Below are 26,005 nucleotides of genomic sequence, written 5' to 3'. Positions count from 1 at the left end.
TGCAAGCGGCTACTCTCGCCGGTCGTTTCATGCAGCCGCAGTCCATGTCGAACGTATGGAAGGCCTAGTGGGCAAGTATTTATGGGGGGTGATTAGTGCCCTCACACACTCGGACAACATACACTGCGTACTAGCTTTGCCCACAATGTGCGTGTCGTCTCAGCCTTTTTTTTATTGGTTCTCAATGGGGGTGATGGCGGCGACGTGGCGACTTAGTACGTGAGGGAACTTTGATAGCGGCGACGTATATGGCGACGTTATCTTTGTAAACGTTACATTAGTGCGTGTGACGTGTAGCCCGTCTGACAATCATGGAGGCCGCTACGCCAAGCGTCTGCAATCATGGACGCCGCTATGCCAAGCGTCTGACAATCATGGACGCCGCTACGCCAAGCGTCTACAGTCATTTATTTAACGCCTGCAATTGAACGTGTAAATATACAGCCGTTTATTTAACGCCTGCAAGCGTTAACTAACGCGTAGGCCTACATTCATGTGTAACTTTTGCCTGCACATTTACGGCTGCAGCCGCTTATGAAACAGTTGCAGGCGCTTCCTAAACGGGTGTCCAATCAAAAATGCGCGTTTAAATTACGAGTACATTTGACCCTGTCAGCGTTCCATAATTTAGACGCGTGCTTTGTGACACGTTAAAAGCATGCGTCTAAATAAACGCGTGCTTTGAACTTGTCACGTGACACGGTTCAATTTGAGGCAAAAGACACCGACTTTGTATGGAAGTCGGCGTAATGGACGCCGTCTTTGCATGCAAAGTCGGCGTTAATTACGCGTGGTTGACACACAGGGGCGTCTTAATACTTGCCCACTAGGCCTGCCATAAAAGTCGGCGTTAATTACGCGTGGTTGACACACGGGGGCATCTTAATACTTGCCCACTAGGCCTTCCATACGAACGCACCTTTTAATGCAACCTGTTGAAAAGGGGGCCTGCCCCTTTAAGAAGAAGGACCGCGGGAGGGTCTATTTAGCACCAGTGACTGTTATTTTTATTAGAACCCGCAATAAACCAGGCAGGCACAAGTTCGGCAAGATTGTAGAGTTGCTAAATTGAAGTTAGTTAAGAGAAGTAGAATTGTGTGCGTCCAACGAAATGTAAGTTGCCTCGTGTATTATGTGTTTATCGAAATGTATTATGTAGCCTAGGTGAAAGTGTTAATGTATGGTTTACAGTTAAAAAAAACCGAGACTAGCGCTGTTTAGTTTCGGTTTGACGAAAACCACGTGTATATTTTCTATTCTGTATTTGTTATATCTACAGTATGTTTGTATTTACAGAACCACACCCACCTAATAATCACATGAGAGAGAACCTCAACCCCAGCTCCAATCTTGTAATTTCATAATAAAACATTTTTTGGGATACAACGGTCTGATTACTGGAACTGGATTCTATCACGGAGTTCTGACCGGAGTCCCCAGTGTTGGCATTATCCAACCTCCAGATAGGCAAGTCAAATATTACTGTTGTAATTCTCGAGACCGGTCTTGGATTTTTCACTTTTTGAAGGTCTCGTCTTGGAATCGGACATTTTACTCGGTGATGCAATACATTTGAACTTTTAAAAGAAAAGCATACAAGTGTTGATAAACACCCCAGGTGTACATTTTTGTAAACTGCAATCATTTTCTTCATCCACTTATTTGTAAAAGTTTTGGAACTTGATACACTTTTTTGTTTGTTTAAATACTCCCAGTGATTAAACTTTCTCAAACAGGAAATACAGCAGACCCTGATAACAGCGAGGATCCCGCCCCTGGTGGTGGATTCCTGCTTCGTCCCTTCCTGCTCAGCTTCACAAGGTATCACAATGTTGCATTCAATAAAGTTCGAAATGTCAACGTTTAGCAATGACTGCTGTTTATAATCCTGTGTTTCTTGTATTGTGCCATTTCAGACAAACTGTCAAATGTATTTCAACGGAAGCTGAGAGGCTAGGAAGAGGATCCTGTCCAGATACAAGACCCATTCCATGTAATTAATTATTCTGTTGTGGACGAACTTAGTCAATGTCTGATTTGAGCATTGCTTTCTCTCTGTGTATTTGCCAAGTAGTTTTGCAACAAGACATGATCAATCAATCTCAAATTTTACTGATCACTGTCTGCCTTCATCGTCTGCCTTCATTGAATTGACATTATGACAGTTGAGAATAGTATCTGAATTTGTTTATATCCTTCGGGGCCATAATGAATATGCAAGCAGGTTGGCTTTCAGGCAGAGGTTTTGCAATTTACATTTTAATTAATTAAATCTTTATCAGTGTTTCCCACAGATCCAACCTCAATGTGTGGGGGCCGACCGGGTGCCAACCGGGGGGGCCTTTAACAAGGCCTTAACGAGGCCTTGTTAAAACAAGGCCTCGTAAAGTCATATAAAAAAACACATCACTAGATAGAACTATATTATTCACACTATATACAACTTCCCTAAACTGTAGTACAGTACACATGTCACACCCTATACTACTTCTTGTTACATGAGCAAAGTCTGCAACTTTTGTTAGAGCAACGTATTTTGCTGGGCTTGCTAAAAAATACATAATATTATTTATAATACGTTTATTGGATTCACAGCTGCTACATATAACCTAGCATAATGTTTTTACCTCGACAACCCAACTGCATTTGACCAAAAACTTGCGACTAGATAACTTTCAGGGAATCGCTTGTTTGCTAAGGGTCGGGTCGGGACTCCAACATTAATACACTGACAACATTGTATTGAAATATAATATTTTTTATAGCACTTTTTATTGTGTAAAGAGATACCAACCTTTCGTAAACTTTCGCCAGCCGTCTTCTCTGCACCAATTAGGCCAAATAGGATGATCTCGTTTTCATGACACGCGAGACAGACGTGGTGTGCACGGAGGGGAGGGGCTGTGTGTGCGTTTGTATGTGAGACGCGTGAGTGACAGACACGGAGGGAGAGGAAATGCAACTGAACGAGTACGCTGCGTGTTCGTAATAGCGTAAAAAAAAACGAAACTCAATGTGTGGCGGCTGGTGTTTAACCTGTGGCGCACCGCCACGAAATAGTCTATGTGTGGGAAACACTGCTTTATGTAATTGTTAGTAATTCAAAACAATTACTAAATTGACTTGCGTATCACATTTTAAAATAACACACCAGTTACGTAGATAATCTAGTCTGTATAGTTTTTTCAGAACAAGGAACAAAACCAAGATATATTTTCAGATAAAAGACATTGTAAATATCATATGAATGATTAAGCTTAGTTTATTTGGACATTGCAGGGTTTCCCGCAGCACTTTGCAGCTAAGGCGGCCGCCTAAGCAACACATGCCTGCCGTCTTAACTACGTCGTAAAAAAATAAAAATAATATCCGCCGTGTTACTCTGTCCTGTTTTCTCTCTTTCATTCCAAACCTGCTCTCCCTTTTCTGCAGAACGCATTAGTCTATCGCATTAGTCTATCGCACAAACTAGCCCCACAAACCAGCCTACCACCTTAACTAACACATTTTCTGTGGGAAACTGCATTGTTTTTATACATTTTATATGTGCTTCATCAATCATAAAGTCTTCTGACTAAACTACTTTTGCAGTTCTCTCAAAGGAGTATAATAGAATATTGATCTCAAATAGTTTTTTGCTAACTGGATTTGCATAGTATGTGGATTGTGGAAGTATCAGAAATGTGCTGAATACTCAAACTGTCATTTTTGACAAAAGGATGGCCATTGTGTGTATATTAGGGCTGTCAGTTATTATTAACGGCGTTAACCATGGGCATCGTTAGACCCTTTTTACTGGGGCACGTGCCCCAGTATAAATCTGCTGTGCCCCAGTAAAATCTAAACTTTTGCTTTATTAGTTAGTGCATGATTGATAATCCCGGAAAAAAATAAACGCAGTATCCCAATCAACGCTTGTAAAAGTGTTTAACCGAAAACACAAACCGATGCACGCAGAATTCCATATCAGCGCGCTCTTCTGAGCTTGCCAAATAGCCACTGCAGCATGCACACAGAAGTCCAGGTGTCAGACTCGGCACACACGTCAGAATTGAGATAGGCCAAGAAAACATTACAAAACTAAAGATAGTTTCTAAATAGATATTTTGACTAAAACATGAAAACATTATTACATGAAACTCAAAAAAACACTATATGCGATTAAATGAATGCCCAAAAAAATTGCGCGCTCGCATTAAAGGCCATTGCACACTGAGTCCAAAATTCGTATCCGAAATGTTCGCACGTTAAAAAATTAAATACAACCTCACGTTATGTCAATCTCGCTTACACACTGCCTCCGAAATTTTCGTCCGTCAAAAAAAAGTTTGGATCGGGTTCGATTTTCTGCGTATTCGCATCCATAGCCAGCATTTTGATAGGTTTTTTGGCAATTCAGAGCCACCGAATGTTGAAGCTGACGATTGCGAAAAAAACAGATACAAAAATTTCGCACTCAGTGTGCAAGGGCCTTTACTATAGCAAGCTTGAAAGAAAAAAAAGGGATATGAATAGGGGCCTGTGCCTCAGTAGAGTTTTATGTGTAACAACGCCGCTGGCGTTAACGGCGTCAATTTTCTTATCGCGAGATTAACGTTATTTTTGGCCTAGCAAACTTTGTAGTTTTTTTCACATGCTGTTGCAACAACCACTGAAAATTACAACAACACACCAGATCTAGCTAGACCGGAAACAAAACAACAGGTACGCCGCACACACTTGTTTGGGCTTGCGAGCCGGCTAAAGAGTAGTAGGCTAACGTTACGTTTTGAGTGGATGGTGAGTGTGAGACGCCGAAATGGATGCCAATAAGATTCTGAATGGAAAGTTTACTTTTAAAAAGTTGCCAAATGGTTCCATTGACAAGACCAAAGTGATCTGTGTGTTTTGTCATTGTGAACTGAGCTATCATCGCAGCACGTCCAGCACACAGCTGATGCGAATTCTCCGCCCCCTCGTCAAAGCCAGGCGATTGCAATGTTGTTTTCAATTTTAAAAAAAACATTTGCACTAAGCAATCCGATCCACTTTTCCATGTTGAAGAGCATTAAAATGAGAAAAAATAATGGGACAAAAAGAAATCAAGGGACATTTATAATAGATAAAAATGTGTGATTAATCGCGAGTTAACTATGACATTAATGCGATTAATCGCGGTAAAATATTTTTATCGTTTGACAGCACTAGTGTGTATATATATATATATATTATTTTTTTTAACACACCCCAACCTCACAATACTGTGGCAGCGTTCTGACATAGCTGTGTGTATGTGCGTTCAACATGCTTCAAGTTGAGTGACACCAAGCGATGTCGCCAACAATTTAACATTTCAAACGTTATGGCTCAACACTGACTAAATAGAAAGCACCCTAATTTTAACAACCCTGAAAAGAGAATGCAAGACAAACTGAACTTCAAACCCACCATGTCCTCTATAAACAAGAAGATTGAGAAGATTGTTTTCAATCAAATCAGCAATCTTTTTGATTCATTTTTATCAGGCCTTCTGACCTTATCACAGTACTGAAACAGCGCTTGTATAAAAGTGTCAATTGATATACAGTGTTAAGGGATATACAATAAGTCTGAATACTGATTTAGGTTTAAAAGCAGCTTGCCCAGTGGATATTTTCTTGAATTTACAATCTTACATTTTATTGGCGGTTGAAAAATTCCCGACACTATTAATATAAAGTCGAAATCCCTGAAGTCAGGAAGACTGTTTTCCATACCTAATATGTCATTTAGGCAAGAAGTTAAATCAGTAATCCTGTATTTATTATTTCCTTAGGCAAGAAGCAGAAGACAAGAAAAGGCAACGTGTCAGATCCAAAATCTCCAGATCCAGAACCTACAGATATTGCAGTTAAGCTACGGAACCTTGGACTGGATGAACCTTACTGGTTGAAGGTGTTTAAAGATGAATTAAATGTTGTTAATTTGACGCTGTTACAATATTTAAATAATACAGAGCAAAGAAAGATAGGAAGACATGTTCGCTACCCATGGGGGAAAAAAAGCCCTTGATGAGATGATTAGCAGTCAGACGATGAATGCTGACAATGAGCCAATGGAATCTTCTAAACAGAGACAAGAGGAAGTGAGAAAAGCTTTAACTGATCTTCAAAAGTTGTCCGTCGAGGGCAGAAATCGAAGTGATGAAAGGGTTAGAGGCTTGGAGGAGAAGGTCCGTGTAGCCCTTGATGTCCCGAAGGAAAGCTGGATGCCCGCTACACAAACTCTGAAGGATGTAATGGAGAACATCGACAGGCAGGTAACAGTCTTACAGAACACCCTACCCTCAACTGAAGCTATTTCAAATGTTGATGTTTTGAAGAGTTCATCTGGAGGTCTTGCTCTAGAAGGAGTTTATGACACAGGAGAGTTGGAGAGCCTGCTGAAGACCAGACAGCAGCTCATTGAGCCTCCTGAGTCATTCTCACTCTTTGGTTCTAAACAGCCTGTCATGTATGAGCAGAAAGATTTCTCATCCCGTAGAACACAGAACACTTTTCAGAAGGTCATTGAGAAAGTTGGTTTTAGTTTTGGTGTTAACTTATCAGTTGGATTCGCGGGATTCAGCCTAGAGACCTTAGTTGAGAGGGAAACATCCAAAGAAACAGAGAAAATCAACAAGCATTCATTAGAACAAAGTTATATTTACAAAACAAAGTACAACTATGTCCCACTGGCATCTTGCTTTTTTGAGAAGGATCAACTGAAGCTGTCACACGCAGCCCTTGCTGAACTTAAAGAAATAGAAAAGCTCATTTTATATTCCAAAAATCAAAATCCTGTAAAAAACAGAATACCCGCTTTTTTTGAGAGATATGGGTCTCATGTGAACCAGGGTCCAATTCACTTTGGAGGAGTTTACTGGTGGACAGCATCTGCAGAAGGCTTTCAAGACAGTCAACAATCAGAGATGAAGAGTTTGATGTCAGAAGCCCTGGATATTTACGTTGGTGCTGGGTACAGTGGACTTTACAATGTCTCCGCTGGAGTAAAAACATCATCCTCGCAACTGAAAGGATCTTTTACTGGAAAACACAATGAAGCTCTCATGAGCCTGGTGCAGCTGTCAGTCGGCAAATCTGGGGGTCCGGCTGAGATTGATGACCACCTGCTGTGGAAGACTCATCTGGTCAATAATAACAAAACCTGGAGGGTGATTGACAGAGGAACAAACTTAATGGCAGTATGGGACATCATTATGTCTGCTCACAAACATGATTTCAAAGATGCTCTCAAGTTAAGCACCACATTGATGGAAGCATATGCAGAAAACACAAAGCAAAAGGTGATGCCATTCTGGGGAGAAGAGGCGCTTTCAGCAGAGCAAAGTGCAAGGAACATGATTCAATCAGTAGAGGACTGGAGTGTTGCCGATGGTGAAAAACACTTATCAGAATTATTGCAGTTCAAAACAAGTTTGAGAGAAAAAACTGGATCTCATCGCCTATGGATTCAGGTGTGTCTTTCAAGTCAGGCACTCCAAGATTATCTGTTGAATGTGGCTAAAATAAACAGTGATCCTGGAGCAGTAAACCTGAGAATTCTGACACGCTCCCTGATGGAGCCTGGTCTACACAGTGTGAATAAGTTCCCTGATCGAACAGACATCATTAACTGGGCTTATGCAACTGAAGTAGATAGGTATGAAGTAGTTTCTGTTTCTGGATTTCCTGAACTTGCCACAAACCTGCAGCTAGCCAGGAAGAAACTGGAAGATGCTACAGGTGCGCTTGATGCCCTTGAAGTTCACAATGCCATGGTGGAAGCCACTAGAACTATCACCCTGTCCTTGAATGCGTTGTTTAAGACATTTAGGGAGAGTGGTCAGGAAGAAGAAGAACTATTGATACTTACCATAATCATGCCATTGGGATATTGCAAGGATAGTAAGATATTCAATCATCTTCTGAGTTTGGATGAAGTCATCTTCTTGCAAGATAAGCTTCAAAAAGCATACTACCGATACTCATCTCTCAAAGAATTGAGTTTGGAAAAGGCCCAGGCCTTCCTGTTTGTTACGGCTTTAACTGCATCTAGTGATGAAGACCTGAATGTTACGGACAAAAGAAAAAAAGTACGGATTATTAAGTCACAGATGAAAGATAGAATTTCAACCTCTATTAAGTCAGCAATTGAAGGCACAAACCACGACTGGAAAAGGCTTGAGGAAAGACTGAATTCCATTATAGATGAATCAAAACTCATTGACAGAGGTGTCAAGCCAGAGGAAGTTATAAAAGATTTAGTCCCAAAACCAGATGGGTCTTCCTGTGAAGTTCATGAAGATGAGAAGATGGAACCAAGATGTGCCGTTGAGGATAAGAAAACAACCAGATGTATGAATTTACTCCATAAACTGGGTCTAAGCAACATGCTCCCCAAACGCATGCAACAAAGGGATGTTCAAGTGATAGATACTTTATCTCAGGATGTTAAACCACCTAAAAAAGAAACAGAGCTAAGCTCTCAGTATCTGTACAAACTGATGATGTTGGATTACAGGGCTAGATTTCTGTCCTGCAAACCTGAACCGACTACCACAGCTCCAGAGAGCCATGTTGTTAGTACTGAGGATGACGACGATGATTTTTTAAACTTTTCTGAGGAAACCGTCCAAAAAGTACACATTGAAGAGCAACACATTCACCCAATGGATATTCACATGGCTGTTTTCCACTGTGCTGATGATTTTTTGAGGCAGTACATATTTTCAAAACTCTCCAGTTGCCAGTTTGCCCTGCCCCTGCTGGTATCTAACCCCTTTACACGGGAAATAGAATTCCCTCTCTGGGCACTTCGGAACATCAAGAAGTCATGGCAAAGTAAAGCACAATCTAAAATGGACAGCCACGGCAAATACAAGAGCAGACACATGTTTAATACACCAGTGCCAGTTGCATCCTTCATCAGATTGGGAGAGTCGTCCATTTCCAAGTCCGAGATCTTGAACAATGTCATTAGCAAACAAAAGCACAAGGTGTTTTTCCATCGTAATTGCAAAGGCAGCACTCGAGACTGTCTCCTCATGGACGGAGTTGTGGAGATCACCTGGTACTGTCCAGCGGGGAAGGAAGATGACATTTTTGACGATTGTGTGGCTTTTCTGAACCTTCATGGTGATGCCGGAGACCATCCACAGCAACTTGAATTCATGCAGTCCGTGAGCACTGTGAATGTCGTTCTACTTTCAGAATGCCCCTTAGATGAAAAAAACAAAAAGATTTTCAAGAACCTTTATACATCTACTGTCCCTCTGATTGTCCTTTTCGCCGGACAGGAAAAAAGTCTGACTTTTAAAAATCCAACAAAAGTGAGATTAGGTGCCAAAAACAGGAACGAGGCTGAGCTGAACGAAGAAATAATATCACACATCCAACACTGTGTCAACACATACAAGAAGAACACAAGCATCAAAATATTTTGTGATGAAGCAAGAAAACATCAGTTTAAAGTGGATGAAGACAAGAAATCCTGCAGAGATGGTCATGAACAAGCCAATGTTTTGATGTGCCTGTTGAGGGAGGAAAGATCATTGAATTTCAAGGAGAAACTTTTACCTCTACAAGGAAAGCTGTGGCATGATTGGTGCCGGAAAGATAAGGATCAGTATCGTCTGAAATGCAAAGGAAAAGAAAGTTTGGAATGTCAATTGGACGCAATCAAGAATGAGAAAGCCTCTATTCGAAAGGCACAGCTTGAGGCAGCTTCACCACCCAATGAATTCATGAGGTCTTTTATTACCTGTTTAACATCCCCAGCTCATTCACAAGAGACAAAATCATACATGCTGCAGTGGCTGAGAATTTTCCTGGATGAATTCAACTTGGGTGCACTTGCAGGATATGAGGAAGAGTACCTCTCAACATGGGCAACATTTAAATGTGGCCCCAAGGTTGAAGGAGGATCAACCAACACAGATCCACTGCTAACAAAACTTAACACAATATCTGACAAAATGACCGCTACCACAATTGGACTTCAGCATATCATGAGAGAAACAAGCCAGATTTATGAAGTTTTCAAGCCTACAACAAAACATCAGAAGGAGACATATGAATTTATAGAGGCTCTTCCTGCAATAGGAGCTGAGATGCTGATGTCTGGGTTGCCACTAGAGCTGATGGATGGGGATGCGGCCCACGTGCCTCTGTTGTGGATTCAGGCTGTCTTTGACCGTCTTAATAAAACACTTGGTGACAAGAAGGTATTTGTGCTGTCAGTTATAGGACTGCAGAGCTCTGGGAAGTCCACATTACTGAATGCCATGTTTGGTCTTCAGTTTACCGTGAGCGCAGGCAGATGCACAAGAGGAGCCTTCATGCAGCTAATCAAGGTGGACCCAGCCATAGTGGCCCAACAGAAATATGAGTATGTTCTGGTGGTGGACACAGAGGGCCTTAGATCACCTGAGCTCAGCACTAATATGTCCCTCAGTCATGACAATGAACTGGCAACTTTTATTATTGGAATAGGGGACATCACCATCATCAACATCATGGGGGAAAACCCATCTGAAATGCACGACATCCTTCAGATTTGCGTCCAGGCATTCTTGAGAATGAAACAAGTAAATAAAATTACACCAAGCTGCATCTTTGTGCACCAGAATGTTGCAGAGGCCTCAGCCGGCGAGAAAAACATGGAGGGAAGAATAAATCTCATGGGGAAATTAGATGCTATGGCTGTAACTGCAGCAAAAGAGGAGCAAATTGATAATGTCACTGGCTTTAGTGATATAATACAGTTTGATGTAAAAACTCAAGTATTCTACTTCAAGGGCCTTCTAGAGGGAGACCCCCCAATGGCACCTCCAAACCCCTCCTACAGCCAGAACGTTCAGGAGCTGAAGAACAAGGTGCTCTCCACCGCACAGTGGAAGTCAGGCTGTAGATTTTCCACATTATCTGAAGTAAAAGTTCGGATCAGGGACCTATGGAATGGTCTTTTGAAGGAAAACTTTGTGTTCAGCTTCAGAAATACACTCGAAATTATGGTGTACAGTGATTTGGAAAATATGTTTTCCGAATGGTCCTGGAAGCTGAGAAAACATGCCCTGGATAAAGAGAACGAGTTGTACAACCAGCTTCTCAGCAATATCATCGAGGATGTGAGTCAGAAAGATCTGATTGTTGATTTTGGTCAAGTGTACGATCCCTTGACAGGGGAAATAGACACATACTTCAAGGGAAACAAACACCCAGAAATCCTTATACAATGGAAAGTAACCATTGACAAGCGGTTGGAAAATCTCAACCGGGAGCTCATTCAAAACATCCTAAAGAAATGCAAAGATGTCATCACAATCAAGAAAAACAAATCAGAACTTGACCAAAGAAATTCTGACTATGAGGAAGAATTGCTCAAAATGAGCAAAAACCTGGCATTCAAACTAAAAGACCAGAGGCTTACCGACCAGGATGTGGAGAGACAGTTTAACTCGATTTGGACGGACTGGAACACCAAAGTGGCAAATGAAAAACCTCCAGAGAAATGTGTTAATGTCAGAGCTGTAGTGGAAGGAATATTACATGTTCAGTTTCAAAATCAGAATGACATCACTGGCAAGATTAGAAACAAAAAGGCCCAGTTCAATTTGGATGTTAAAAAACACGTAAACAAATCGTGGTGGAATTCATTGGATAGATTTAATTTATTCCACGGAAATCCAGAGGACTGTATGAATCAGTGTACACACCAAGTGACAAACCGTGTCAAAAGATATATTACTGGGAAAGAAGCTGTTGGTAACGATTTCAATGATAGCTTTATTCATGAAATATTAAGCAACATAAAAAGCGAGATTAACGATTATGAAAAGTCAAATAAGGTTGAATTCACAAAAGAATACCAAACTGACCTGTCTGTTCATCTGTGCATCAAAGCTATTCCAACATTTGAGAGGATGCATTCATCTTTCAGGAAAACAGTAGATCCTATAACATATTTGAAAAGCAAACGAGAACAGTACCTTCAGATGTGTACGAACTTTTGCAAAGGAGCAAACTCAATCACAATTTTTGCAGATTTCCTCTGTAAACAGCTGGAACCAGCAATCAAACAGCAAATACATCTGAAAACCAGTCTTCAAATTAGTGATTCATTAATGTGTAACAACCCAGCCTTTAATGGAAACCGATCCAATCTTGAAAATCACATACTGGTGCATCTTGCCAAAAAGCGAAGCTTTGACGACTATGAGGACTACATTAACAATGCAAAGACCTATTTTGAAAGATTCATCCAAGGAGAGGTGGAAACATCTTGTTCAAATGACAACATGACAGACATGCATATTGAAAACCTACATTCCCTGGAAAGTGTGATGTTAAAAGTGAATACAGATGTAACAGCACAAGTGGTTTCACAACGTGGCAATGCTAAAACATGGCTTGACATTTTCTGTAAGAAACTTGGAACGCACATGGTAATAAAAAGAGAGGACTTGACGAGCATTGAAAATGAAGGTATCCGGGGCCTGACAGAACTCAAAGAGATGATGGCAAAATGTATTAATGAGATGGTGATGAAGATGGTAAAACAAGAAAAGCAAAATTCAGGAAAAGAGTATTTTGCAACTTTGAAAAACCAAGCCAGCAAGCACCTGTTTGATCATCACCAAGGATGTTGGGCCCAGTGCCCATTCTGCAAAGCCATCTGCACAAACACCATCCCTGGCCATGATGGCGATCACAGTGTTATGTTTCATCGTTCTAAAGCTATAGCTGGCAGGCATTGGAAAGACACAGATAATTTTTCTATTGACTTCTGCAGCACATCTGTAAGCAGTGATGATAAGTTCAGCTATCATGGTGGTTATATGCCCTACAAGACATACAGAGATGCTGGTGAACCATATAGTCAATGGAGCATCACTGCAGATGGTAGCAATCAGTGTTACTGGAAATGGTTCCTTTGTGCATTTCAGTCTCAATGGGAGAATAAGAACAGATTAAAATTTGCTGGTTTAGGTGAAATCCCTCAGAGCTGGAGACAGATTACACCAGAATCAGCACTGAAAGAACTCAAGTAACAGTCCCAGCAAATATAAAAGGAAAAACCATGACCATGAAATACATACAGCTATTATAAATACTTAGTCAATCACTTTGTGTCATGAATATCAATATGTGCATAGAAGGCCATGAATGGATAGTATTTGTGGCTGTCAACCAAAAAATACTTTTCATATCACAGTTTGCGGCATGAAATGGGTCAGTAAGAAGGACATTGTTGTAACGATATTCAGTTCAAATTGTGAGATTACTTTTAACCACTAGTGGTCAGGAATAAATGTCTGGACATCTTGGTTGTTGAATAAATGACTAGCACAAGATAGCTATTCATGGTTAACGTTGTCTTTAATGTGACATATAAGGGAATATTACGACTCTAGGCAGCCTAGGGTAACATTATAGTTGATATGTTATTGTTGTATGGTAATTGAGATATTAATATTGTTGCACTGTGCCTGGTAGCCAAGATGTGGTTACTTTGCGCTGTGCCTGGTGAATACAAACACTTCCTTGACTCTGACCACCTAAATAATGTTAGAACTGTGCACTTCTGATCCTTGATCTTGTGTTGTACTGTCTATATATACACAATACAATAATACAAATATAACATTTCCTGTCTTTCGTTTTTAAACAGTTTTATTTCATCAGGTAGCAGCAGGCAAACACAATATTAAAAAATAAGTGAATACAGGACAGACATGAACACAAAAAAAAGAGGCCTTTGCTGTGTCAAAAGACATCTCTCTCCGATGGAGTAAGTTACAATTGTGTTCAGTGGATTCTGGAGCTTACAGACCCCAATGTGCAACAAGTTCTTTTGCCCAAACATGAATAAAACTGTTTTGTCAAATATATCTAGTTGAGCACCACTACTATTAAATGTGTGTGTAACAAGTGTGTATGTTTGTTTGTGTACTGTAGAGGATTGATGGACATCCCTTGAGGTCATAGGTCATTTTCTAGGCATATTGGGTTCTGTATACAGACCACAGCAATAACTCCAGGGGGTTATGTTGTCTCCACAAGACAATCAACTTGTTTGTGAACTTGCTTGTTTGAGTCACACTCTTACCTTATGATCATCTGACTTTGACAACAAAATAAAGGGGAAACTACAGCACAGTTCATACATGTATTGGTTTCACTTAAGGAATGTTCAGGCGAAGGGCTATGAAACCACTTAAAACCACCCATAGTTCTGGGTATTTTAGTTTAATATTAATCAGACAAACACGGCAGTTTAAGCTGTCTCAGACAGAATGCTGTGATTTGAAACAAAGTGAAAAGGATCGATATTCTCTGTGAGACCAGTCTGAACTCTGACCTCTCCAAAGCTCTTCCTTCATGACTCACTGACCCGCAAACACATTCTAACATATAAAAACGACGTGAAATAAGATACACTATAAACACTGGTGCTTACGTGCACGCATGGTTTGAAAGCCTTAAAACAAAGACACACAAGAAATAAGGTGATAGATGTTACTGTACATGGCTCTCCTCATGGCCTTAATTTTCCTTGAAATGAACAAATTATGTATCATAGTTTATCATAGTTTTCCTTATGTCTAGGGAATCAGAGTCAATTCATTGTACATACTGTGTATGAACTTGTGTCAGACTGAGACAGAACTAGTGGTGGGGAGGGGGGAGTGTAACCAGGTACAGGAATGCCTGTTGGGCTCTCAAATTGCACACACACCTCTTCCTGTCTGATCTGAACTTCTTGTGTATATCACATTCAGCTTCTAGTGTTTGGTAGCATTCACCGGGCAATATTGAGCTGTTTTCAGTTGCTTTAAGCATGCAGTGTCAAGTAGAGTTCAGCGTGCAGTGTTGAGAGGGTTCTGTATGTAGTTTAATAACGTACAGCATGCTGCGGTGAGTAGCTCTCACTGTGTTGAGGTCAGTAGCATTCAGCATGTAGTATGAAACAGCAATGATTGTGTTGTGGGGTGTTTAGCTTGTTCAAATGCATAGCGTTCGGCATGCCGCCTGGCCCGTTTCCTGTGAGGTAACAGATTTACAGTAAGTGCAGTGTTAGCGAATACCACCATGTCCCTTGGAAAACCCCTTTAAACAGGTGACAGGAGGAACACAACACAGGAACACAGAAGGACCGTGGGAAACAGGACCCGAGTTCCACTTCCTGGTTCCCTGAGACACAAACAGAGCCACCCCCCGCCCCCCCCCACCCCCCTGGGCTGTTCATGGGCTGCCATGACATTGTCAAAACAGAAAGTAAAATCTACGATCAAATTAATTGCCAACGTTAGCACGGTGTGCTACAAGGAGTGTCCTTAAGACCACAGATCTTCCATTCGGTTGCTAGCAGGGATAGTCATCCTGCAGAGCAGTGGCATGAGGTCCATTGCAGCAGCTGACGGGGCGAGTGCTGGATGGAGCTCATAGCTCATTCTGTGTGAGAACCTGTCTGCTTCATCCCTTCCTAAATCCTATCGTAATGATGGAATCTCTGTGGCATGAAGTCAGACCGTAAACATCCCCCTTCCCTGCTCCCTGTCTGTTGAACTGTCAACCAGCCTCCCACTACTCCCCTGCGCGGCACAAATACAGATGCACACACGCGCGCGCTCAGACGCACGCACGCACATGTGCCCTGTACAGAACCACTCCCACACAAACTGTACTTTATGAACTTCCGTTTTGGGGGACACACAGTAGTTTATGATGTTGCATGTTAAATTGTCGTTTTTGAGATTGTCTTGCTCTTCGTATGTTAGTTTCATTTTTACTGGGCTGCTCTGTCCTTGCAGATCTGGTGTGTCACTGGGAGGGGCGGGGGTTTGTAATAGACAGAGAATAACAAATTGGGAGAGAGGTGGAGAAAAGAAGGAGAGAGGGAGACACAGAGGGAGAGGGGGGACCTGGAGTTCACTCCCATATCTGACCCATGAGCTCATTTCCTGTTCCCCCTGCCTGGCAGCGAGCCAAAAGCAGCAGGTGATCCTTGAGCATACTGTGTGTGTCCAAGGGTGTGTAGTGTGTACATCCAAGTGTGTGAAGGGGTCCAAGCCAGTGTACAGAGTACACGTCCAAGTGTGAGTGTGTGTGTCTAAGTGTATGTCTGAGTGATGACAGCGTGAGTCTGTCCAAGTGTGTGCGTGTGTGTGTGTGCGCGCATGCACACGTGCAGTCTCTACGCAGCATGTGTGGATGTATGTTTGTGTGCTGCAGCAGAGAGACAGGAAGTGCTGCACGTGTGGTGGGGGCTGTTCACTGGAGAGTCGATCTGGCCACGCCTCCTTTCTCTTCCGCCCCCAAAAACCCTCCGAGCTACCGTCTCTGTTCCTCTCTCTCCTTCCTTCCCCTTAGCCCCTCTCTCCTTTTCTCTTTCTCTCCGTTCTTACTTACTCTTTCCTTCTCCTTCCGTTTCTGTGACCTCTCTTTCCTCCCTTCCTGGGCTCCCTATCTCCTCTCCTTGCTCCCGGGACCCTCTCTCTCAGTTTCTCCTTCCCTTCCAAATTCCTTGTCCTTTCTCCTATCTGTTCTTCTCTCTCCCACCTTTTCCCTCTTAGCCTGTCTGTCTTTTCTCACTCTTTATTTCTTCCCCTTTCCCTCTCTCTTGTCCCCCTCTCTCTTCTCCATTTGCACTCTCCCGTTCCTCTGCCCCCCCCCTCCCTCCCCCCATGAGAATACACCCTTCCACCAATCAGAAGACATAATGGCCCCCCAGTCCTCAGCAAGAGATAGGTCTGCTGTTCGGTCTTCTCCAGCCCTCCTTTTCCTCTCTCTCTCTCTCTCTCCTCCCCCTCCTCTGTCCTCCTTCGCCTCCACCCTCTTCCCTATCCTCTCTCTCCTCCATCTCCTTTCCCCCCTTCTTGCTGTCCACCAGCCCTCCCTCTTCTCTCTGTCTTCCCCCTCCTCCCTCTCCTCCCCTCCTCACTCCTCCTACACCCAATCCCCCCTCTCAGCTTTCACCTTTCCAAACAGTCGTAGATCTAGAGAGCTGTGAGCTGAAGGAACACACAGGCAGATCAGACAGTGTGTCCTGTGCGTATTTGTGTTTGTATGTGGTGTGTGTGTGTACGTGTGTGTACGTGTATGTGTGTGTGTGTGTGTGTGTGGTACACAGTGTTAGGGTTGTGGCTGTGGGGACAGATGAACCCAAAGGATACAGGTTGACACTCGTTGACACTTCCCAATACAAACTCCTCTCTCTCTCTCTCTCTCTCTCTCTCTCTCTCTCTCTCTCTCTCTCTCTCTCTCTCTCTCTCTCTCTCTCTCTCTCTTTCTCTCTCTGTCTCTCTGTCTCTCTCACACACACACACACAAACACACACATACACACACCTACACACACATACACACACAAACGCTCACAAGGACAAACAGGTTAGCAGTTGTTTACTCGCACTCAAGTTAGTCCTTTGTTTGTGTATGCTGGCGTGTCGATTGTGCACGTGCGACTAAGTGTGTGCTGTATGTGTGACACACACTGCATCAGTATTGTGTCATTAGGGCCAGAGATGCACATGTGTTTGGACCGAGCAAAGTGGAGCTGCCATCTCTGATCACTCAAACTCCAAAAAACGACTGCAGTGGCAATGTCAATACACCATTTTCCAGAAGCAGAAACACGCACACAAACACACACACATAATGATACATTGTCTGTTGTGGTTTAGAGGGGTTATTGGAGAGGAAAAGACATGCCAATTGTTATCGACCCACAACCGAACAGTCCTTAGGCTTTTTGAACTACATAAAGAAATCTGTCATGTTGTTCTAGCGATTGATGAATGCTTGAGCATGATAAGATGATCTGACTTACCTCGTGTTTCAAGTGCTTTGCTGTCTACAGAGGTGTGCTTCTGCCATCTAGTGGTTAATAGTACCTTTTTGAACCTTAGACTTTCTCTTATGAACCATACAGTGGCAAAGATCTCTATATTGGTCCCTGGAGGGAAATTGCACTGTTACAGTAGCAGAGAAAACAATCAAATGTAAAATATTTGTTATTAATTATTTAAAACGCTTATTTAAATGCCCAGGGTGAATTATTCTAATTAACAAACATCATAGTGTACTTAAATATGTATAACAGTATCTAGTTAAACTACAGCCTTAGTTAGCATAATCGTATAGCACATTCTTGCTTACTTACTGTATGTTACAAGTTCTGGATTAATTAAAAAAAAGGCGTTTCCTTTGTATAACAATATAGACACCAAGCTAAGTTGCTAAAATAGGGTCTTAGACAAAGCTGCCTGTAATTAGTCTTTTAAATGTTTCGTCAGTGGGGAGTGCGAGTGGAAAAAATTTAATCTGTCTATCCTGGTTCAATGTGTCTAATATAATTTCCACCTGTTATTCATTAGATGGCACTAGCTAACTACCAAGCTATCATTACCGTTAGCAACTGTATTGCTTGCAGGAGCATTGTAGAAAAAAAACAGAAGACGTATTGATTAACAGTGTACGATGAGGCTTGGATGTCTCAGACCTTAAAAGAAAGCAACATTTGACATTTTGAACAATTCAGTCAGAGGAACAGCCAGATGACAATCAAGCTGCTAGTAGACTATCTTCATAACTCTGGAAAAGCAACCACTCTGAGGACCCGTGGTGGGAATCGTAAAAGTATCATCAATAACAAAACCAAGTACTCATGGAGATTGATGTTGCTGTTGCAGTTCCATGTCACCGTTCAGTATTGAGAGCATACGGCGCCCCAGGAGGTCGGAGTCTCCAGACTCGAAGAAGAGACGCATCCACAGGTGTGACTTTGAGGGCTGCAATAAGGTCTACACCAAGAGCTCCCATCTAAAAGCACACAGGAGAACGCACACAGGTCAGTACGCTCGCCCTGCTCAACACACAACATGCTCATGTGTGTATCACAAGCGGGACCATTTCTAATCGTGCATCGTGCCTGACGATACTGGACGGTATGCATATGTGCTGACACTTGCTCTTTGCGTGCGTGTATGTTTGTGTGTGTTTTGTTTCCAGGTGAGAAGCCATATAAGTGCACCTGGGACGGCTGTACGTGGAAGTTTGCGCGGTCCGACGAGCTGACGCGGCACTACCGAAAGCACACCGCCGTCAAACCGTTCAAGTGCGCGGACTGCGACCGCTCCTTCTCCCGCTCAGACCACCTGGCCCTGCACCGGCGGAGACACATGCTGGTGTGAGCCCTGCAGAGAGGCACCTCACACACACACACACACACACAGACACACACACACACACACAGACACACAACACACTCACTCACACAGACAGAGCAGAGGCACACTCAAACACACAGCTCGGAGAGCGGGGTCTCTCCCCTGAATGTGGTTCAGCTGGCCTGGACACACACTCCCTGCGGCGCTGAGAGAGAAGAGGCATGGAGGAGGGTGGAGGACAGGTCATGTCCGCAGAGCAGAACAGGGTGGGATCCTTGAGGAGCAAGCCGGAGGATCGATCTTTGCCGTCGTTCTGAGTTTTTAATGGAAACCTGTCCTTTCCAGCACTGTTCTTATTAAATGTTTCATCTAGATTTATAAGAAGGAGTTGTACTATTCATTTTTTTGGACTAAACCGCAATTGCATCTATTTCCTCTTTGTTGTTATTTTTGGTTGATGTTTCAAAAAAAAGGCTGCTTTTTTCGGGTTCATAATGTGAAAGATGGATTCGATTTAGTTGCGTGGATGTTTTTGGAGAGATTGGGCTGGATCTGGATTGAGCTGCAGAAACAGACATGTACCAACAGTCAGACCCAGTCATGGATGGAATTGTTGCACTGTCCCCTGTCTGACTCTCTCCCAGCTATCTACTTCAACCAGCAGAGGGCGCAACCCAGTCACAGACAGACCCAGGAGTACTGGAAGCTGGGGTAGAGGTTGGGGTATTCAAGCCGGAGGCTGGGATAGAGGCCAATGCTCCCCAACAGGCCAGTAATACAGAGACTATACCAGGGCTGAGATTTCACCCAGCCAAATGCCAGCAAACCAGCCAATGAGATTGAAGCATACACCCTACAACAGGAAAAGAGAACCATCAGCCTTGTCTTGTAAAACACATACGGGCACATTTCACCTCGTAGGCCCGGTTAGCACAGGTACTGTATGTTTTGGATATTCGGTTGGTTTTACATTCAGGACTGTGAGAGAAGGTTTCTGAGATCCATTAACAGGGTCTGACAGAGTAGCCGATCTTATCGTCACCATCCATCGTAAGTCTCTTGGAAATGTTTTCTTATATAAAAAAAACTTTGTTGGTGCATTTTGTGCTGTGATTAGCAATCAGTAAAGTGCAATCTTATTGGGTAAATATAGTTTTTTTTCAATATGAAACTTTTTTGTTCTTGCTGTTTATGCCTGCTTCGATACATTTATAATTTCTGAACCCCCAAAATGTCTTTTGATACAATCATTGGAACATATCCGAGAAAAGACTTTGGCACCTTACAGAGTTGTGGCTTGGCTCGTAGTGAGGATTCCTCTCGATAGCAGGATGCAAATCTACTATACGGGGCGTGACAGCTTCGTCTGGTATCCACTGTCCACTTGGAGGACAGGAACCACACACACACAAACTCTGTGTTTGAACTGAGGGGCCCATAACTGTAGCCCATTAGAGTTATGGGCCCCCCCTTTAAGAGAGAACATTTTGAACTTTGGGGGCCCTCACATGTACCCTTACATGTTAGTCTACGACTCGTTTTAACTTGTACCTGGAAATCTGGTCTGTTGAGTCTGACTTGTGGCAGGAACTGTGTGAAGGTCCCTATCTTCCTGGTCAGGACAGTTTCAGGGTTCAGTGGCTGTCTGGGACATGCTACCACAGACTGGTCCCTGGCTCCTCCCCTTTGGCTCAGTGGTCTAACACAGTCCGATGGTTGGTCAGTTCCTCCAATAGGAGAGCAATACACACAGGACAGAGTGATGAGAATGGAGGCAGGTGGAATAGACTTGTCTACAGTAGGTCGCCTCCACTTATAAAGTGTGTATAACATGTCACATTGACAAGAGTTCCTAACGTCTGAAGGAATAGAAAGTAACCTTTTGAAGCTTTTCTACACAATCACCATACAGAGCACACTGAGATTCTGCAGTATTTGTCTTTCTTTGGCCGATGGAGTAAGCTGTCTTCTGGGTCAAACCTACTCTTCAAACAAAACAGTGTCATGTGAGCCTCCCTGAAATGTCAGTAACTTTATGGAAGCTTTTGTAATAGATTGCATACAGTGCTGAGGTAATTGCAGGATTCTATAAAGCTTGTGGTCTACAAGATAGATGAACAGCTGTACAGAGTACTGGGTGTTTATTCCTTTATTGTGGCTGTTGTTTGCCCACAGAGGAATCCCAAAATAACAAATGACTCCGATTTTATTTACTGACAGTCATAACAGAAACCACTTATGCTTTGACAGACAGTTTGATATCAGTTTTAAAATGAACAATCATCGGCAGTTTATTTTGCTTGTGCGCTTTGGGTAGACAGTCAATATCTCCATGGAGATTCAAGTTCTGTGGGTGGAGAACACACTACGTTAACAGCTTTTAGATGTCAGCACAAAGCAATATGATCAATGTTACCTATCAAAGCAAAACTAACTGATTGTATTTCCAATCAAATGTGACACACTGTAGACTTGAGCGCATTTCTTATTGTCATTGGAAAGCACAACTTTGTTTTGAAAGATAGCCTCACACAACAAAGATATAGTTGTACGCCGATACAATATCTACAATACAGGGTTAGGAGAGCTGCATCAAGGCCAGTACTTATTGATCACGATACATGATCAGAAAGCCTAGAAAGACACAAACACAGGAATCACTTGTTCCTCTTTGCCCTTTGACAGGTTACCTTAGCAACAACTCATTTAGTCAACTTGTCAAACACACACATAATCCCAATTTTGTCTCCTCATCGGTATTCTGAAGTATTATAATATATGTCATATTATGTTGTTCTGTATGTTGCTTGTGTACATGTGATTATGCCCAGTTGTATTGCCTATTTTGGCTCAAGCATATCATCAGCACCTTGTTTGTTATGAAGTATGATTTTCAAGCAATTTTATTTCAGATGTTAAGTCCATTTATACACAATAATCTTTGAAATATTTTATTATACATATACTGTACTTTCAAACATTTATGAATTGAGGGGCACTTCATCCTTGCGTATAACTATTTTCTGTAAAAAAAAAAGATCTTTTGAAATGTTGTAATATATGTGGCAGTGGAAATAAAAGATAAATGAATCTCAATTCTACAGGCTGTAAATACATTCGATAAATAGGGCTTTTGATTAGTAGAAAGGAGACAATACATTTATACGTATAAAGTCTTTTTCAGAGACCTTAACTAATCTAATTTGATACAGTAAAATGGGGCTATTGATAATGCTAAAAACTGTTTTTTTAATATTTAGTGCACGAGTGAATGATCAAATGTCAAGTAGGACCACTCTGTTTTATTTTGAAGTTGTTTTTAAATTCACTTTTTGTAATTATTTTTCCATTAGGCTGAACCAGCATTCAAACTAGAGCAGATGGTCGAAGTAACACTTTGGTCAGACACTTTATAGTTCATGCCTAGCCTTCTTTACTAAAATGATTACAACAGCGGAAGATAACGTAACTTTTGAACGTGGTTATGACAAATCAGCATTTTATCAAGTTATTCACCCAATTTTTGTTGATTGGCACACACAGTGGGTGTAAAATGAGCATTCCTTAAACTACTTTTTTTTTTTTTTTTTACCTTTGATGACTTGATTATGAACTGAGTGTTTAACCAAGGTGTAGTATATCATCGCACCTCTACCAAATCTTTTTACTCTTCTGTGGCATAATTTTGTAACGGTAACCAGGGTCAAAGTTATGCAATAATATATAATAGTGCCTCCTATCACGACACTTAAGAAAGCACACACAAGAACTATTCCGAACACAGCGGAGACACAATTGAAATGATCAAATGTATTCCTATCAGTGATTATGTTCTACAGTAAAGCACAGCACAGAAACCGTTATGCAAAATAACATTTCTTTAAGTAACTTTTCAATGCACTGAGCCATACCTCTTGTTCCAAGACAGTATCCCCACATTTTCTACAGGCTGTGTGAAATACCTAAGGTAGTTGCATTAAATGGATGTACTTACTCCAATCCTTAACTTTATTCTCTCTGTTTCCTTTCTCCAGTTATCTGATATTGGCCACACCCTGTAACAAGGAATCACCGAATAGGGTTGACCTTTACTGGGAGTGTCAGATTTTTTCACAACATTTTATTGAAGTCTGAGGAGAAGCCTTTTTTAGAATGTGCTATGGCCGAGATAGCTGTCAGGACCTAGTGGATGAATGCTGACAGTTCTATATCAGTGAAATATTTCTTTAATTTCTGTATCTTGTGTTTCACACAGCTTTTTAAATTTTACTAGTGAATTCAATGCCTTTCTTTCAAGTTTAATGCTATTATGTAGAGTAATTGTTGTTCCTGTATTTATGTAAAGTGAGTGTATTGTAAATATGTTCTGAGCTTTCACTATTACTGTAAAAATTGTGATACTGCTCAGCGATGCTTCAAAGGGAGATTTTGCTCTCGGAATTCAGCAAAAAGAATGCAGTCCGAATTGGTTTTCTAAAAGGTTTCAAATGTTTCCCTTTCTTTGTTTCTTACTCTATCATTCTTTCTTTCTTTATCTCTCTTTTCATATCTTACTTTCTTCTCTCCAGAAGTAGTCTATATATTCTGTCAGTGCTTTTTTGCTTTTTTCCCTCTGTTTTTCTCATTGATGGAGCAGTGAAATAGAACCGCGTTCAGACATTATACTGTACATGTATATTGATATGAATGGGGGGCATGAAGGCTAATAAAGTTGCATTTTGTACTGAACACAATTTTAACTTGTGTATATGTGGGCTGCTGGGATGCGCATGGAATGTGGTTCTGGTTTCAGCCTAGGCATCTGAGCACCATGATCACGTACACCGGCATTCAGAAACCTAACCTCACAGAACAGGCAGGCCCAACAGAGCTGTACACAGATATCAGGGGGAATGTAATCATTGAAAACAAGATGTGTTAAATTCCACAGACAAGATAAGATCAGAAAGAAGACAAAACTGTCCAAATAAAATAAGGCAGCTACTACTCCTTCCTGTATAGCTTTGTCTTCTGTAAAGTCTAACACTGCCATTTCAGCCATATGGTTTGGTTGCAACACGACCAGATCCCTTGTGGGTAGACCTGGATAGAACTTGATGACTTTATATAAAACGTAAGATGAGCGATAAGTAAATAATTACCCTAATTGGTATTCTGAAGTATTATAAAATATGTAATATTATGTTGTTCTGTATGTTGCTTGTATGTATGTGTACATATGCCCAACTGTATTTCCTATTTGCCTCAAGCAATATTATCAGCACCTTGTTTGATATACAGGGCCTGATCTCTCAGATGAAGCCTCCGGTAAACTATTTGGACGTGTAAGCCCCAAGCCTCGCCTCTGAGCTGTTACTAAGACACTAGCACTGTGCTAGCAGTGGTGAGGGATGAGTACTAGACAGACCTTTTCTGAGTGGTACTGTACATGACACAATTAAAATGAGTGAATAGTGGTTTGAATGGACATAATTGCCAGGTTACGTGTCAGCAGGCGTTAACCAAAGCGCTAAAGGCTATGGTCTAGTAACAACACAGGTTGGTATGATAATGTTACTGTTAGTGTTGGCATGGTGCTTGGAAAAATAGCAGAGCCATTTCAGGTGAACCCGCTCACATCTTTGTGAAGACCAAATATTCTGTGTCAACGACATGAAAGCTTATTCACACGGATGTGTACATTTATTTCTGCTGCTCTTCACACAGACTGTGACAAAGACACTGTGGAAGGTTGACAACAATCTTTTGTTGGATAGGTGAAAAGACTTCATGAGTCTATTTGCATAGTCGTTTAATGAGCAAAATGGACACCTTGTTGTTCTTGCATGAGGTATGAGGAATGCCTCGAAGCATGACTGGAGGTTATGGTGCTTTCTCTCAACTCTCTACATATGGAAAGGCACATAGACCCATCATTGACCCATGGACCCCGTTTGTCCGCTACAATAGCGACCCCAATGCATTCCATTTAAAGTGAATTTAATTCAGGATAAAATGTACCTACAGTACTTTACCATTTTTAGACACACCTTTTATTTGTCATTTTGCTCCATTTCTCATCCAGGCAACTGTCTGAGCACACGGTTGTTGTGGAAGAAATTGCGATTTCCGGTGTGCTTACATTATTCACTAATCAATATAACTAGTCATTGGATACTAGTTAGTATGTTCTCATGTAAGCTTGCTATTAATAAGAGTAGATGGTGTCTATGTGTCAGGGTTAATAGATGTTCGTGATCAGGAGAAAGTACTGGGTAAACGTCCTTGGTCATGACTACAAGGAGAGCGCCAACTATGATCTCTCTAGTCTGAGTGGTCATGTGTTGGGAGCTGTGAATCTCTTCCTCTGAGACTGTTGTAACGTCATTACTGCCTGACTGTCACTATCTATGTTTACATTCCTGTGCCCTATAAAAGATGGTCCTCCGGCTTTCAGAGCTGAGAGAGACATGATTGAGACCTAAGCCTGGTGTTGTGTGGTCATTTATTGTCAGAGGTCTGGTTTTCTCTCCCAATCTGCAGATTGATAATACTTATTAAAATCCAGAACTCAACTGAACTTAGTCACTCCGTTTATGAAGAGACGGACAAAACACTTTCTTCATCATTGTTATACAGCCGACAGTATGCTATTCTCTCAATGATAACCACAAACAACTCTGAAGAGCTAATTACCAACAGCAGTACATTACAGTGTTCTTGTGGACTTTTACTTTGATTCCAAAAAGTAAACTATTATAGTAACATGTTGTTACCAATTAACTGTAAGTCATTCTAACCCAAGCCATGAGTAAAAGTGACATGTAGCAACACTGTAGTTCTATTCTATTACTAGCT

General features: G+C 41.7%; 3 protein-coding genes across 3 annotated transcripts in view; all 3 read left to right on the top strand.

The window, feature by feature from the left end:
• The window catches only part of commd6 (COMM domain containing 6), a 215,549-nt gene that overhangs the window by 130,804 nt on the left and 58,740 nt on the right, over positions 1-26,005 (top strand). The gene's annotated exons all lie outside the window — the stretch shown is intronic.
• On the top strand, positions 1,724-13,652 carry LOC134017652 (interferon-induced very large GTPase 1-like). The gene is made up of 3 exons (XM_062457549.1): positions 1,724-1,821; positions 1,917-1,993; positions 5,795-13,652. Exon 3 carries the CDS (start codon positions 5,996-5,998, stop codon positions 13,046-13,048), a length of 7,053 nt encoding a protein of 2,350 aa, XP_062313533.1. The 5' UTR covers positions 1,724-1,821; positions 1,917-1,993; positions 5,795-5,995; the 3' UTR covers positions 13,049-13,652.
• Positions 18,641-20,660, top strand: LOC134017723 (Krueppel-like factor 12). Its single transcript, XM_062457681.1, has 2 exons — positions 18,641-18,849; positions 19,011-20,660. Exons 1-2 carry the CDS (start codon positions 18,696-18,698, stop codon positions 19,190-19,192), a joined length of 336 nt encoding a protein of 111 aa, XP_062313665.1. The 5' UTR covers positions 18,641-18,695; the 3' UTR covers positions 19,193-20,660.

Source organism: Osmerus eperlanus, chromosome 3 (genome assembly GCF_963692335.1).
Source record: "Osmerus eperlanus chromosome 3, fOsmEpe2.1, whole genome shotgun sequence".
NCBI lineage: Eukaryota > Metazoa > Chordata > Actinopteri > Osmeriformes > Osmeridae > Osmerus > Osmerus eperlanus.
The sequence above is the reverse complement of the archived record's forward strand: the minus strand, read 5'-3'. Positions and strand labels throughout refer to the sequence as shown.